Below are 16,214 nucleotides of genomic sequence, written 5' to 3' on the forward strand. Positions count from 1 at the left end.
TGCTATAGGGCGTGTGTGCTTGCCAGACAGAGAGAGACAGAGAGATAGAAAGTGAGAAATCATACACACACACACACACACACACACACCCGGGGAGATGGCCATGCTTCAATCCCCTCTCCTTCATTCTCCTCTCGGGATCCTGGGCACACATGCACATGTGCCCAACGTGAGTTTAAGCCTCCAGGTCCAGGACTCGAACCGTGGTCAACTACATGGGAGTCCAGAGACATAGCCATTACACTAACTGCTGATCCCAAGTAATCACATTGTATTTAAACTTGAGCATTAGCATTAGACAAGCATGGATTAAATCCCAGATCTGCCATTTATCAGAGATATAAGCTTGACTGCGTTATACAATATTTCCAAAGTTAGAAATATCTGGAAACTGAAATTAATAATAGTTCCTCTCTAATCAAGTAGTGTTGGAGATTTAATAAAATATTATTTATTAAGTCCTTAATAATGCTGAAAACATATCATAGCAAGTTTTTATATATTTTTAAAATCTTAACATTTCATTGTTACTGTTGAAACTATAGACTATCTCTGGTTAAATTATATTATTTTATAAAGGTTTCAATCTCTTCCCCTTTCATGCTCCTGATTCTCAGACTGTATTTTACTGAAGGTCTTTTCCTTAAAGAATACTCTTTCTTGGGGGCATCTATCCCAAACTACTTCCCTGACTATTTTAGTTACCTTGCTATAAAGAGTCCATCATTACTGGTTTTACTTTGTTCCCTATCATTTATTCTTTAACCAGTATAATTTCTCTGCATAAATTGCATTTCCCAAGATCACCAATGACTTTCTAACTGATAAATTAAAAGATTATGTCTAAATCAGCCTTTGTAAGACACTTGAATAGCAAGCATATGGCCTGGACAAACAATTGCATTTGATTCTACCACCTTGTTTCCTGTTGCCTTCAATTGCTCCAATTCATAATTATCTCACGTTTCTTCCTATACACAGATCTAAAATACTCCTATTTCATGTGCCACTAATTTTATTACATTATTTTAAACTCCTTTTGATTATTTATTTTCAGTTTTTTAACTGACTTATATATATACCTAATACTTCATATATTAGAAAGAGTAAGCAATGTTCTATAAATAGATTACTTATGTCACTGACAAAAATATAATAAGTGTGATTTGTTACACTAACCTTTGTAGAAATATGTTTTCTTTTAGCAGAGGATTTAGTTAACAAAGATATTATTCTTTTGTTTAAACATTTACGTAGTGTAAATATAGCAAAGGTATTAAGTGAAGAAGAAAGGAAGGAAGAAATCCATGCAGATACACACATAAATCAAAAATATGCTCACTTAAAAAAAAATCCTAAGAGGGCTTTTTAACTTTATGTGAATTTTAGGGAAAAAAATTAATCTCTTTGGAACTTTACAGAAAATATAAGGCAATAAATGTCACACAGACTGGCATCTCTAATGCTCTGTCCACTGAGGTAGAAACTAGTTTTCTGCTTGATTGCTCAGCCCAAGAGCAATGACTTTCAGCAAGAAAACAAAACAAACTGGGACAAGAGGTACATTAAGGAAAAGCTTAAAGATGCTTGATGAAACATTGAGTGCCATTTCCACAATATTAATTGGAAAACATTTCTGTCTATAGTACTAAACATTGAGAAATAATGTTAAAAGTGTGCAAATTTTAAATATGTTACATTAAGGAAAAGCTTAAAGATGCTTGATGAAACATTGAGTGCCATTTCCACAATATTAATTGGAAAACATTTTTGTCTATAATACTAAACATTGAGAAATAACTTGTAAGTGTGCAACTTTTAAATATGTTCTATTACTTTATTTTTAGTCTATTATTACAAGGGCCCTATAATTCCAGTATCTTACATTTTCTTTACCACTAGAATCTTAGAATTAGAGAAAAACTACATTTTTAACAGTTTTAATTATATCCACAAAAGATATATAGCCTCTCATGGCAGTGGATATTCAAGATGGCTTATTGATAAACATGTCTATAAATTTTAAATAATTCAAATATAGAGATGATGATACTGTTTATTTAGTGCTTTCATTCATGGAAACAGTTATTAAACTGTAACATGGAATTCTAGTTAAAGAAATTTGATAGTTTTGTTTTATATTTTCAAGACAATGCCCAAGGGATTTTTAATGTTTTATTGGGTATTTTTTCTTCCATGAGTGGTATCATTTGAATTTCCTTTTTCACAACTCACTCCTTTGTTATCTTTTATATTTTTTGTATGCCTTAAAGCAATAGCAATTTTTTTCTTTTTTTTTTCTTTTTTTTTTGCTTTAGGGCAAGTATGCTCACCAGAAAGACAGTGAGAGACAGAAAGCGAGAAATCGCCCCCCAGGTGGGATGGCCACACCACAATCCCTTCTCCTCCTTTCTCCTCTTGGCATCTTTGGCACACACGCCCGATGTGAGTTTAAGCCACCAGGTCCGCAACTCGAACCGTGGTTGACTACATGGGAGTCCAGCAACATAGCTGTTACACTAACTGCTGGTCCCAACAATAGTAATTTTTGAACTTTTACACTAAACCCGTATGTTTTAGCTCCCTGTGGATTGGGAATGGAAATTAGAGGGATCATGATAAACAAGTTTACTTTGAGAACAAATTTTTCATGGGATACTGTAGTGCATAGGAAAGTGTGCTGAATATTTCCAAATCCAACTGCTGTTTTGTCTCAAAAATGAAAACTGCTGCTGTTGGCAGACACACAGGGACCCCCTGATGGTATACTAATGTTTTCATTGACATTTCAGAGAGTGGAACTCTGCTTCCAGTCAATTTAATTGGATAGGTGTGTGAAGGCATGTTTTTCAATTTGCTGTTTCGTGCTTGCCTTACAGTTTCAGCCTCATTCCTACCCTAATTTCCTGAGGTTAAAGGACTGTTCTGACCTATGTTTATATCATTTACATTTTAAATTAATATATTATTTTTGTGGGGGACAAGGTAGTTTTTCATAGCATATATACATATATCATTATCAAATCATAGTTATAGACATATTCATCTTCTTCAGCACTGAAAATTACATTATGCTATTATACACATCCAGTAATAGTTCTAATAGGTTACTAGGGTATGCATTAGGGTCTTTTTAAATGTATTTATTGAATATGAGTAGTCTCGATTGGAGGGGAAAAAAGCCCTTCATATTTTATCTCCTTAAAGTTTAAGAGACATAGTTCTTTAAAGATGTTATCTGTGCTATTAGAACGACTGGGAAAAATGCAGAAGACAGTAGTCAAAGAGCAGTATAATATCTATGAGTATTATTCATCTTCCCAAGATTTTTAAAAAGACTTATTCTCATATTTAAAGTAATGCAGTTCCTGGATTAAAAGATTTCAAATAGGAGAGGACAAATGATCCAGAGGACACTTTCTCTTCTCAAGTGCTGACTATTTTATTGTACAATTAAAAGACAAAGACCATGTCTTGCTCAACATTATAATCTCAGTATTTAATGTAGTTAAAGAATATGTAAATATCTGTTGTTTGTTATAAATATTCACAACTATATTTTTTAACTTTCCTCAAGATTTCAGACAGTAATAGTTTTTTGGTTTTTGTATTTTTTTGCAATTAGTGGTTTTTAATTGTTTCCTTCTTAAATTACTTATAAGATTGCAAGAGTTTCTTGATTTTAAAATTAAGCTAAGTTATCCAACTGGTCTCCCTTAGTGATTCTGGTGTTTAATTTTTCAAACCAAATCATTATCTTCCTTTCTTAAGGTTTTAATCTCTTTAATTTCAGCTTGATCCCTTTATTAAAAAAAAAAAAAAAACTTAGAGTAACAGGTAACTTTTCATGAAGTGCTAGTGTTTACACAATTTTTCAGACTAGCAATTCCATATACCCTAATTTTTCCATAGTATTGCAGTTGTGAAAAATTTCCCAAGGTTTTAAGGAGGGCCAGGATAGAAAGATTACTCTTCACTGAGTAAACTTGTTCTCATAATTATAGGCACCTGTTTTTTTGTTTTGTTTTTGTTTTATTTTTGCCTGTTTTCCTAGTCTCTAATAAAACTGTACTATAGACAAGCTGGAGCTGGCTCCACAGTGCAGTGGTTAAACACTGTACTTACAAAGCCAGATCCCACATGACTGACTGTTGGAATCCTTGCCCCGGTGGTTTACAAAAACAAGGTTTCAAGTTCCTTTGTGCCGAAACTCTTGACCAGATGGAGAAATAGAGGAAAAAGGATTGAGGTGTGCTTAGAGACTGCTTTCTTTATATATCACTCTCACTCCCCCTCTGTCTAGCAAGCATGTGCACTCTCTGGCAATAAAGTAAATAAATAAAAAGAGATTATAAAAAACCTGGTTGAAGAATATGTGAGTATTAGTTCATGCTAATCTAATAGGTCAGAATTATACTATGTAGTCAAAGAACTAATTTTAGGGCTGTAAAAGCAATTTATAACAAAACAAAATAATCTAGTACATCCCTATATTTGTTAATAATAAATATCATTACTGTAACCTAGAGTCTCTGTCTTTTATCCTTTATCCTATCCACTTCTCTTTTCAAGGTACCACTCAAGGAGCAGTTGCTTTAAGAAGCATGCCTTTTCCCATTCACACTAAGGCACTGTGATATGCACATAGTAACATTCTCTTCATCCACAGCATTCTAATCCATTCTCTTAGGGAGAACAGAACATATGTGAGTCTGAGTAACATAAAAACAGAGATTTATTTAGCTCATGGTTTGGAGGTTCAAGGTCTAGGTGATACCTACATAAACAGTGAGAGTCTTCTGGCTGCATTCCAGCATGGTAGAGGGCAGGAGCTCATTTATCTGTATTCATATTTCCCTGTTTTGGTCTCATTCTCTTTATAAATCCAACAAAAAGAAGTCAATCAGGAGACCCTACCCTAATAGCCTTAATTCTCATATCCTCCCAGAGACCCCCACCTTTCACCACCATAGACAGATCAAGCTGTTACCCTTTTAATTCTGTCACAACAAAATAACAACGCATGAATTTTGGAGTAATATTCAAGCCATAGCACATTACTGTATTAACAATAGATCCTGGACCCCTTCCTGAGGATATTATCTGGTATGTCCTCTACATCAATGATTCTAACTGGGGCCTATTTTGCCCCTCAGGAGACATTTGGTAATGTATGATGATACTTTTATTGCGTAGTATGTTCATGATATCTCATGATTAGAGGCTAAAGGTGCAACTAAACATCTACAATCCACAGAAAATCCCCCACAATGTAAAATTATATGGTCCAAAATGTTCATTGTGCCAAGGATGAGATACATTATTTTATTACATACACTTATACTGGACCACAAAAAGCTGTGTTTATATACAGATCTCTGACAAATTCTGTTGCCCCCTTCCACAATAATGGCTGAAACTTTGTTGGTGACAGTCATGGAAAAATATTAAACATTCTGCTGAAGCACTGCTAGATTGTATCTATTACTTCCGTGTTATCTATATGGACTGTCACATTATCATTGAAGGAAATTAAGTTGGGCTGTCACAATTTTCTATTTGACAAAGCCACACTGATTGCCACCCAGTATGCTGCATTGTAAGTCACTGCCAGTGACTGAGCATTTGCAGTTTGGTGGTTTGCTCTGTTATTTGACATGCTATTGGAGTTCATTTGACCAATATACAATAACCAGAGTATCTTTTTCTATCTGTAAAAATGAAAATGATGAATTGAGAGGTTTTTTGTTTTTGTTTTGTTTGTTTGTTTGTTTTTATTTCCAAAGATCATGTGCACTTGCCAGAGAGAGAGTAAGAGAGGGAGAAAACACCCCCACACACACACACACACAATGGAGGTGAGCTCACACCACAGTCCCCTTTCCTTTTTCTATCCTGTGGCACACATGTACAAACAAAGCATACCTTTCAAGCCACTAGGTGGGGATTTGAATGATGGTTAGCTTTGTGTGATCCAGCTCTCTTAACCACTAGGCTATAGGTTCAGCCCAAGATTTTAATATAGATACAGGTTTTAAGATTTCATTTTGTATTTTTGTGATATAATTTGTTTGCTTTTCCATTTTTCTCCCTGCATAGAACATTTTCTGTGTTCGTATTTTACAGATATTAATGCATCACTAGCCTCAAATGAAACCAGATTATCCTTGGTTTTTCTCTAAAAACTTATAATTCACATTTTTCCCTCCACTTAGGAAATATTTGCTGTTTCAGTTTTATCCATGTTTTAAGACTTAGGCTTTCTGTTCTGTCTTAATCCATCCTTTCTTCTCCAATCTGAGAGTAAACCCTTTTCATCAGGGTCCTAACACACACTCTTTTTATATACCTTCCAACTCATCTTCTGCCGTGTTACATAGATGTTCTTTTGAGAGATTGTTTTCTCTAGAATTATACAATCTGTGTACATATTAAAATATTTTGTTGGGCCATTAGGTGGCATGGTGGTTAAGGCCTGGGACTCTACATGTCCAACCATGATTTGTTCCCAGACCCAGTGACTTAAAAATCATGCTGAGTGTCCCCAAAATCCCAAGAGGAGAATGGAGAAGAAGGAGTTGTAGTGTGGTCAACCTCTCCACTTTTCCTATCTATGTTTATGTTTCTCATTATACCCAAGCACATATACCCTATGGCAAAAACAAAAACAAACAAAAAAATACATATATTGAGAGTGCTTATCAATAATTTTAGTGGGTTTATAGTGTTTTCAAATGAATACACAGCTCCATCATCTGAAAGTAAAGGACTTTCATTCAAATCTTTCCTGCATGACTGAAAGAAAAAAAATTGAAAACCTTAGACATTATTGGTTTTTTTTGTTGTTTGTTTTGGTTTTTTTGGAGAGGTTTTTGCTATAGGGCGCGTGCGCTCGCCAGACAGACAGAGAGAGACATAGAGACAGAAAGCGAGAAATCACCTCCCAGGGGGGATGGCCACGTCGCAATCCCTTCTCCTCTATTCTCCTCTCGGGATCTTGGGCACGCACACACACGCGCCCAGCATTAGTTTCAAGCCACCGGGTCTGGGACGCGAACCGTGATCGACTACGTGGAAGTCCAGAGACATAGCCATTATGCTAACTGCTGTTTCCCAAGACCTTATTGCTTTAAACATTTATTTCCAACAGCAAACATGACATTCTATACATATACAATGAAAAATATGAGCCATGTCTTTTTAGTGGTATGGTGGTTTAGAGTGATTCTCTGATACGGACAGTGAGTGCTACTCAGAAAGGCTCAGGTAGTTTTGGGAGTTTGTTGTTTGTTTGTTCTTGTTTGTTTGTTTTTATTTCCAGAGATCATGTGCACTTTCCAGAGAGAGAGTAAGAGAGGGAGAAAGCACCCCCCTCATGCAGACTTTCCTAAAAAGCATTCTCACTGTATGAGTTTATTATGGGTAAGGTCTAGGTTTGCTCTGTCTCATGCCTATTAACTCCGTGCTTTTAGTATATAGAACAATATATTTAAAATTATACTTACAGCTACTTAAATAGATTAATAAATTGTTTTTTGCCATACTCATAGTATATACAATTCGTGAATAATTTTGTTCTGGTATCTGTGACTTTAAAAAATAACACCTACATATTTTTAGCTTGTTCAACTTTACAAAAAAGAATAGGTATCCTTTTTTGGTTAGATTATTTGATGATTAGATAATACATATACATATATTTAAAATTCTTAGGATAGTGTGTTCATATACTTCAGCTAATGTTATTTTTATTAATATTTCTATTAATATTTATTAATATTGTGATATAAGTTGCATGATATAAATGGTCTTACTTGAGAAAATGTTTAAAATAACTTTGGACAGCAAAACTTTTCCTAAAGGTTATTTGCTTGCTATCCCAATTACTTTCTTAGTATTACAGCCTATACTTAGCTTTTTTTGCAGTCCCTCTTGAACTTCCATTCTGTTAGGATTTTCTGTTTCTTTTTATTATTACACAGCTATTTTCAAATATTTTAATTTGTGTATTCAGTGTATTTAATATATATTTTTTCAGTTTAAGGACATCAGATTTATCTGAATATAACTTTTATCAAGTTGGTCAACAGCAAACACCTTATTAAACATCACACTCTTCTTTAGACTACTATCTTGTCACCTCTAATTGTGATTTCCAACTACATCACCTTTAATCATGACAAATTTTGTGTTATGCAACTTATCTTTTTGGAGCCAGTTGTATTGTTTTGTTTCTACTCTCAGTTTGGCAGTTCTGAACTCTTGCTTTGTTCTGGTTTGTTTTTCTTTCTTTTTTTTTTTTTTTAATTGTAGAGAGAGGAAGAAGCACCTTCAACAGGGTCTCATTATGCCATAATTCGTTTTTCCTTGCCCTCCCACTCCTCGGGATACTGCATGCTTACATGTGTACCCAGTGTATTTTCAGGTTGTTTCCCGGACTGAGCATATCCTTGTCATGTAACTTTTGGCCTTAAAGGATACTCATGTTAATACTGTTCCACAGAGCTGAGGCGAGTTGTCAACTCTTATTTTTATAATATGAGAATAAATATTAACTGCCTTTTACATTTAAAAGAAGTGAAGCCCAGGAAGTCTAAGTAAGTTGCTAAGGATCTCACAACTCATAAAGGGCAGAACTAGGATTGAAACTCTACTGAGTCTAGCCTGAGAGATTGAGCTTTGAATCCCTGTGTTATACTCCCTCTCATTTGTGTGGGATATGGCTGAGACCTTGGCAAGTCTCCAATTGTGTGACTACTTCTAGAATCAGGGTAAAAACCGTTGTGTTACTACCACTGGCTTTGTCACTTATTTCCAGGACTCACATGGCTTTCAAAATAGTAATGAACACAAATTATGGATCATTAAATATTTGCAATCATGGAAGAAAATGAGAAATTTTCAATACCTGCAAAGTATCTTTAACTTAGGATGATTAAAAAAAAAAGGAGAGTTTGACTAAGTTCTCTTGAATGAAAACTGTAAGTTTCAAACATAAGATAAATTAGGGGAAAAATTGTACAATTATGAACAATAATAACAGAACTGATACTAGGGCCAGCCCCTGTGGTCCAACAAGGCCAGTAGTGCCCTGCAAGGCTAGAAGCCAAATGTTGACTGAGGGTACAGATATCCAGGTGCACTTGAAAACACACCATGTATGTGGATGCCCAGAATCCCAAGGATCTGGAAAGCCAGAGAAAGGGGAGATCATGGCATGGCAAGATTCTGTCTCTCTCTTTCACAGATTCTGTCTCTCTCTTTCTATCTCCCTATCTCTTGTCTGCATATGCTCTCCATCATAAAACAAACAAACAAAAACTGATGTCAATTTCTGCTTTACTTCCTTAAGCATTATTCTTACTGCACTAAATTGTGTGTGTGTGTGTGTGTGTGTGTGTGTGTGTGTGTGTATGTGGTTTCCTACAGTATGTCCTATCATTCTACTCAATTAATTTTGAAAAAAGTCAGTTTTATTCCATAGTCTTTAAAAATAGTCACAAGTTGTTACTTCATCCTCTCATTTCTTCATTATTTCATTCAACAGATATTCTTGCCCATTTAATAGGTGTCTATGATATTTTTTAAATTATATGTTAAAATATATCTATCCACCCAGAAATTTATTTTCATTCTCTGTTTTCTCTATACTACACTAACAATTCCTGTTTGATATGCTTATTTTCTGCCAAGATCAGGACTAAGTTTTGCCTTAATCAGTGGATGTTTTTAACCTCCTTTGGTAGAAAGGAGGATTTTTACTTCAAAATGTATTTATATTTTTAAATGCTGTATTCCTCCAGTGTAACACAGTGAAACACAATTTCACAATAATAAAATGTATGTATAAGTGAATATTTAAAATTTTTAAATTCCTATGTATATACCAATTTTTCAAATTCTTACACATATATATCAGAGAAAAACAAATAGCATGTAATTTTTTCATTTGCCTATTGAACACTATTATATTCAGAAGACTGAAAAGGTTATTGTGAAAACTTTAAAAATATAAAACATACATGTTATCATTTTTCAAAAGCAAGTATTTTACATAGTCTCATTTGATCTTCATAACAACTCTATTACTTAATTTCCAATATTATGTGAAATGAAATAATTAACCTGAAAGTGAATATATAACATATCAAGCAGCTGTTGTGGGGGCTCCAGTTGCCCACATCCTTGATATTTCTCTGTTAGAAGGAACCAATAACGATTTCAAAATCAATCTACCCTATTTCACAGACTTAAGACATCTGTTAATTTCCATTCAAATATTTTCAATTTCAGAGATGCACATAAACCTCAATAAATCTTTAGAAAGTTGTGTCATATTATATATAGGGCAGGGAAGCAACTAATGGGGATGATCCAAGAAAGGAACAGAAAAAATTATAACAAGAAGCAGATAAAAATAGGAAATAAATATGGAAATAATGAAAAAGGAATGAAAGAACAAAATCTTGAAAACATATGATCTATTTAATGAGGCATCACTTCCAAGTTCAGTATTTATGGACTTATGTATTTTCTGTTCTTTTTCTCCCCTGTATATTTAGTGAATGGAAGAATAGGAGAATTTTAGTGTTTGGATTACAAGAAAAAGAAAAGAAAGCATCTTCTAGAAAATATGCAACCAGAAGGCAGAAGTCCCAGTATCTAGTAGAAATATGTTACTGAACACTTGGGCAACTAAGAATATCAATCTGTTTTAACTATAAATTTTCAAAATGATCTCTCATGCCTTTTGGTATTGAAAATTGTACGATCTCAATACCTCTGATTCTTAGAAAGCGATTTTATGATAAATTAGCCAAGTGAAATTTAAAATATCTGACAACTCTTTTCTCCCATTCCAAGGGTTGTCGTTTTACTTTAGTTGTAGTTTCTTTTGCTGTGAGAAAGCTTTTCGGTTTGGTGTAATCCCACTTGTCTATTTTAGGGACCATTGCCTTTGCTTTAGGGGGTCTTATTTAGGGACCATTGCTTGAACTTTAGGGGTCTTATTTAAGAAATCTTTGCCTATCCCAATATCTTAAAATTTTTTCCCATATGTTTTCTACCATTAATTTTGTGGTTAGAGGCTTTATATTTTTCTTTGGTCCATTTTGAGTTAATTTTAGTTAATGGTGAGATATAGAGGTCCAGTTTCATTTTTGTAAACTACCCCTCAGTCAATACATTGATATAATATATAGGGAATTCAAGAAGCTCACTCATAAGAAAAGAAATAATCCAATTTAAAAAATGGGCCAATGAATTGGACAGACAACTCTCCAAGGAAGACTTACGGATGGCCATGAGACTTACATTATCTTGTCATAGGGAAATGAAAAAAAAAAAAAAAACTACAGTGATATATCATTTAACCCGTTAGAATGACTACGATCAAAAAATAATGACAAGTGTTGGTGAGACTGTGATGAAAGGCAAACTCTCTTACACTGCTGATGGGAATATAAATTAGTACAACTTTAGTGAAAAGCAATATGGATGTTTCTCTGAAACCTACAAATAGAACTTCCATTTGACTCAGCAATCCTAATTTGTGGTATCTATACAAAGGATAAGAAAACACTCAATCAGAAAGACATCTGCACATCCATGTATATTGCAGAATTATTTATAAATGCTAAAACATGAAACCAGCCTAAGTGTCCAAAAACTGATGATTGGTTTCATATGTATGTGTATATACATACATACATACTATAGAATACTACAAAACTATGAGAAACAATGAGATCCTGTTGTTTGGCACAAAATGGATTGATGTATTCAGTTTTTTGACAAGTCATGATACATTTTTGCATAGAGAAACAAAAGAACAAGTATGCCATGACTTTTCTGATAGCTTAATAAAAGATTTAATGTTGAGCTAAGTGATCCATACTTTAAAAGGTACACATTATCTATCCCCACTCAATTTGTATTGAGTGTCTACACTTTACGGCAGAAGTTGAGAGACCTGAATATGTGATAGTGGAAAGAATGAGTGTTGATGCTGGAGACAGTAAGAATGTTGGTAGAGTGGGTGGTGTATGGTGGGTGTGAGATGAAAAAAGAAAAAAAGATTATAAATAATAAACTGTGGTTTACAAGGAAAAAAATTAAACATTTCTTATGTACTACTTGAAATAGTTCACAATAATGTTTTTGTCAACTGATCTGTCATCAAAAGAGCATTTTGTCAAAAAGAAAGGTACGATGAGTGTGCAAAATGTTTACAATCTTTTACAAAAGTGTAGTTTTCATTAATTTATATGCCATTGTTATAAATATCACTTTTATTTTTGGTACATGAGAAATTGCAACTGAATTTTATTTTGTCAATAGATTTTGAATGAGCAAAATAAAATTTTTGTTTATTCAAAAAAAATACTGCAGTGAACTTTGGTAATCCTGATTTCAGTTCTTTTGAATATGTACATGGAAATGGAATTTCTAGATCACTTGGTAATTCTATTTTTAATTTTTTAAGGAACAACCATACTGTTTTACATAGAATATGTGCTAGTCTACATTCCCAGAAACAGTGCATAGCGTTATAGTTTCTCCACTTCTTTGCCAACATCTATTTATTTACTTAGGGGTGAAAGGGGGAGAGAGAGAGACAGAGTGTCCCCCCCCCATGGGTTATGATCACACTTCAATCTTCTTTCTTCCATTTTTCTATTTAGTTACAATCTTGGATATGCACACACAGGTCTTGTGTGTGTCTGAAGCCTCTGGGATTGAGATTTGAACTGTGGCTGGATATGTGGGATCTCCCTTCCCTATGCTCCACTTAACCTCTGAGCTATGAGGCTAGTCCCCTCCTTCACTTTTAAGTTTATTTTAGTCATGATATAGAGCATGCATGCATGAAGAAGAGAAAGAAATCACCTCCCAAGAGGATTTAGTCACAATGTAATTCTTAAAATAAATAAATAAATAAGTAAAATAAACTATCTGAAAACTCACCAACTGTATACCTTATCTAATTAACAAAAAGGCTACAATGGATTGTTTTTGCAGTTAGTTCTTTTGGGTTCATTGATAGAATTTGCTTAACAATTAAAACAAAGCTAAAATTACTGAAGAGTATTAAATTTAAAGAAAATATAAAACTTACATAGTCATGAAAATATTAAGAGATCAAGTAGGAAATCAGTTCAGATTATTCTTATTTCTTTGAAAAAGAGACATTAGAGTATTTGAGGATTTCATTTTTAAATATTGCAAGATTGGAGTAGAATGACAGCCACTCCTGGGATTTAAAATAGAAATGGAAAGATAGTTGTTATAAAACTTAATATTATAAACAAACATCTTCAACAACTGTAACTTAAATTTTAAATAATTAACACAAATACTCTGTGAATAGATTCAATGAATCATACTATGTATATTAATTTAAATTAAAAATGAGCTTTTAGAGTTCTAAAGATGTAACTAAAATGTCAACCTATATAAGCCATGATTTCAGTGCTTAATGTCAAAACTCAGCTTTAATGTTGCATAATTTATAATAATAAATAACCAATTTACCAAGATTGCAAAAATTATTTTTCAGTTAGCTGTACTCGTGACTAATACTTGAAATTATGTATAAAATTTTTATTGTAGTATTCTGTGATAACTAAAGCATATGTGAAATCATTTTTATCTAAATGTATGGTTTAATTTGGGTCTTTATTTTTTTCCTTGATTATAAAATATTATGTTTTGTTTACTCGATTGCAGACAAAAGGTTCTCAAACCATGACACCATCTGGCACTCAGAAAAAAGTCAAAAGAACTCTGCCAAATCCACCTCCTGAGGAGACTTCTCCAGGAACTCAGTCAACCTACAGCACAATGGGCACAGTTTCCCGGAGAAGAATCTGCAGAACTAACACAATGGCACGAGCTAAGATTCTCCAGGACATAGACAGGGAGCTTGACCTAGTGGAAAGGGAATCTGCAAAACTTAGAAAGAAACAAGCAGAACTTGATGAAGAAGAAAAGGAGATTGATGCCAAGCTGCGCTATCTGGAAATGGGAATTAACAGGAGAAAAGAGGCATTATTAAAGGAGAGAGAAAAGAGAGAGCGAGCCTACCTGCAGGGAGTTGCTGAGGATCGTGATTACATGTCTGACAGCGAAGTGAGCAGCACCAGACCAACCCGAATAGAAAGTCAGCATGGCATTGAACGACCCAGAACTGCTCCCCAAACTGAATTCAGTCAGTTTATACCACCCCAAACTCAAACAGAATCTCAATTAGTTCCTCCTACAAGTCCTTACACACAGTATCAGTACTCTTCCCCTGCCCTTCCTACCCAAGCACCCACACCATACACCCAACAATCCCATTTTCAGCAACAAACTTTGTACCATCAGCAAGTGTCACCTTACCAGACTCAGCCAACATTCCAAGCTGTAGCCACAATGTCTTTCACCCCTCAAGCTCAACCTACACCAGCCCCACAACCTTCATATCAGTTGCCATCACAGATGATGGTGATCCAACAGAAGCCGCGGCAAACTACATTGTACCTGGAGCCCAAGATAACTTCAAACTATGAAGTAATTCGCAACCAACCCCTGATGATAGCACCTGTCTCTACTGACAGCACATACGCTGTTTCTCATCTTGGTAGTAAGTACAATAGTTTAGACTTGAGAATAGGCTTGGAGGAAAGAAGTAGCATGGCAAGTAGTCCAATATCAAGCATATCTGCAGATTCTTTCTATGCAGACATTGACCAACATACTTCACGAAATTATGTCCTAATTGATGATATTGGAGAGATTACCAAAGGCACAGCAGCATTAAGCACCGCCTTCAGCCTTCATGAAAAAGATCTGTCAAAAACGGACCGTCTCCTTCGAACAACTGAGACCCGTAGATCTCAAGAAGTGACAGATTTCCTAGCACCTTTACAGACTTCCTCCAGATTGCACAGTTACGTGAAAGCAGAGGAAGACCCAATGGAGGATCCTTATGAGTTAAAACTGTTGAAACATCAGATTAAGCAGGAATTTCGTAGAGGGACGGAGAGTTTAGATCACCTTTCTGGTCTTTCACACTATTACCATGCTGATACTAGTTATAGACATTTTCCAAAATCTGAAAAATATAGCATTAGTAGACTTACACTTGAAAAACAAGCAGCAAAACAATTACCAGCAGCCATACTTTATCAAAAGCAGTCAAAACATAAGAAATCACTAATTGACCCTAAGATGTCAAAATTTTCACCTATTCAAGAAAGTAGAGATCTTGAACCTGATTATTCAAGCTACATGACTTCAAGCACTTCATCTATTGGTGGCATATCTTCTAGGGCAAGGCTTCTTCAAGATGATATTACTTTTGGCCTCAGAAAAAATATTACAGACCAACAAAAATTTATGGGATCATCTCTTAGCACAGGACTGGGCACATTAGGAAATACTTTACGGTCCGCTCTACAGGATGAAGCAGATAAGCCATACAGTAGTGGCAGCAGGTCCAGGCCTTCCTCCAGACCTTCCTCTGTCTATGGGCTTGATTTATCAATTAAAAGGGATTCTTCCAGCTCTTCTCTAAGATTGAAAGCTCAAGAAGCTGAAGCTCTAGATGTTTCCTTTGGTCATGCATCATCCTCTGCCAGAACTAAGCCTACAAGTTTGCCAATAAGCCAGAGTAGAGGAAGAATACCAATTGTGGCTCAGAATTCTGAAGAAGAAAGTCCACTCAGTCCTGTTGGCCAGCCAATGGGAATGGCTAGAGCTGCAGCTGGAACCCTGCCGCCAATATCTGCTGACACCAGGGATCAGTTTGGATCAAGTCACTCATTGCCTGAAGTTCAGCAACATATGAGAGAAGAATCACGGACTAGAGGCTACGACCGTGACATAGCATTCATCATGGATGACTTCCAACACGCCATGTCAGACAGTGAAGGTAAATTGGGCCTCCACCTACCCTGTTACTCTCAAAACTCAAACTCTTATGTTTTTGCATGTTTAAGTTTTCTTCTCCAAGGATGTACTCTATATTTCTTGGTGTGTCTTTTGCATGTTTACTTAAATTTTATTTCTTGTAAGTGGAAATTTTATCCTGTGTATAGGTTTCATAGCATGCTTTTCTTTACTTGTTTTTAGTTTATTCTTTTATGTTCTGTTTCATGATTATTTTCTTGGTTTGTTTGCTGTTTGCTCCTCTAAAACCCTTTTCAAATAATTCTGTCAATAAAATGTGG

The 16,214-nt window shown here is 34.7% G+C and overlaps 1 protein-coding gene across 1 annotated transcript in view; it reads left to right on the forward strand.

Annotated features, from left to right (window-relative positions):
• The window catches only part of PCLO (piccolo presynaptic cytomatrix protein), a 445,966-nt gene that overhangs the window by 268,902 nt on the left and 160,850 nt on the right, over nt 1–16,214 (forward strand). The window contains exon 10 of the mRNA XM_006155762.3: nt 13,729–15,916. Within this exon, the coding sequence (XP_006155824.1) occupies nt 13,729–15,916 (2,188 nt within the window). The remainder of the gene's footprint in view (nt 1–13,728; nt 15,917–16,214) is intronic.

This window comes from Tupaia chinensis, unplaced genomic scaffold, assembly GCF_000334495.1.
Source record: "Tupaia chinensis unplaced genomic scaffold, TupChi_1.0 Scaffold000466_1, whole genome shotgun sequence".
NCBI classification, from domain to species: domain Eukaryota; kingdom Metazoa; phylum Chordata; class Mammalia; order Scandentia; family Tupaiidae; genus Tupaia; species Tupaia belangeri.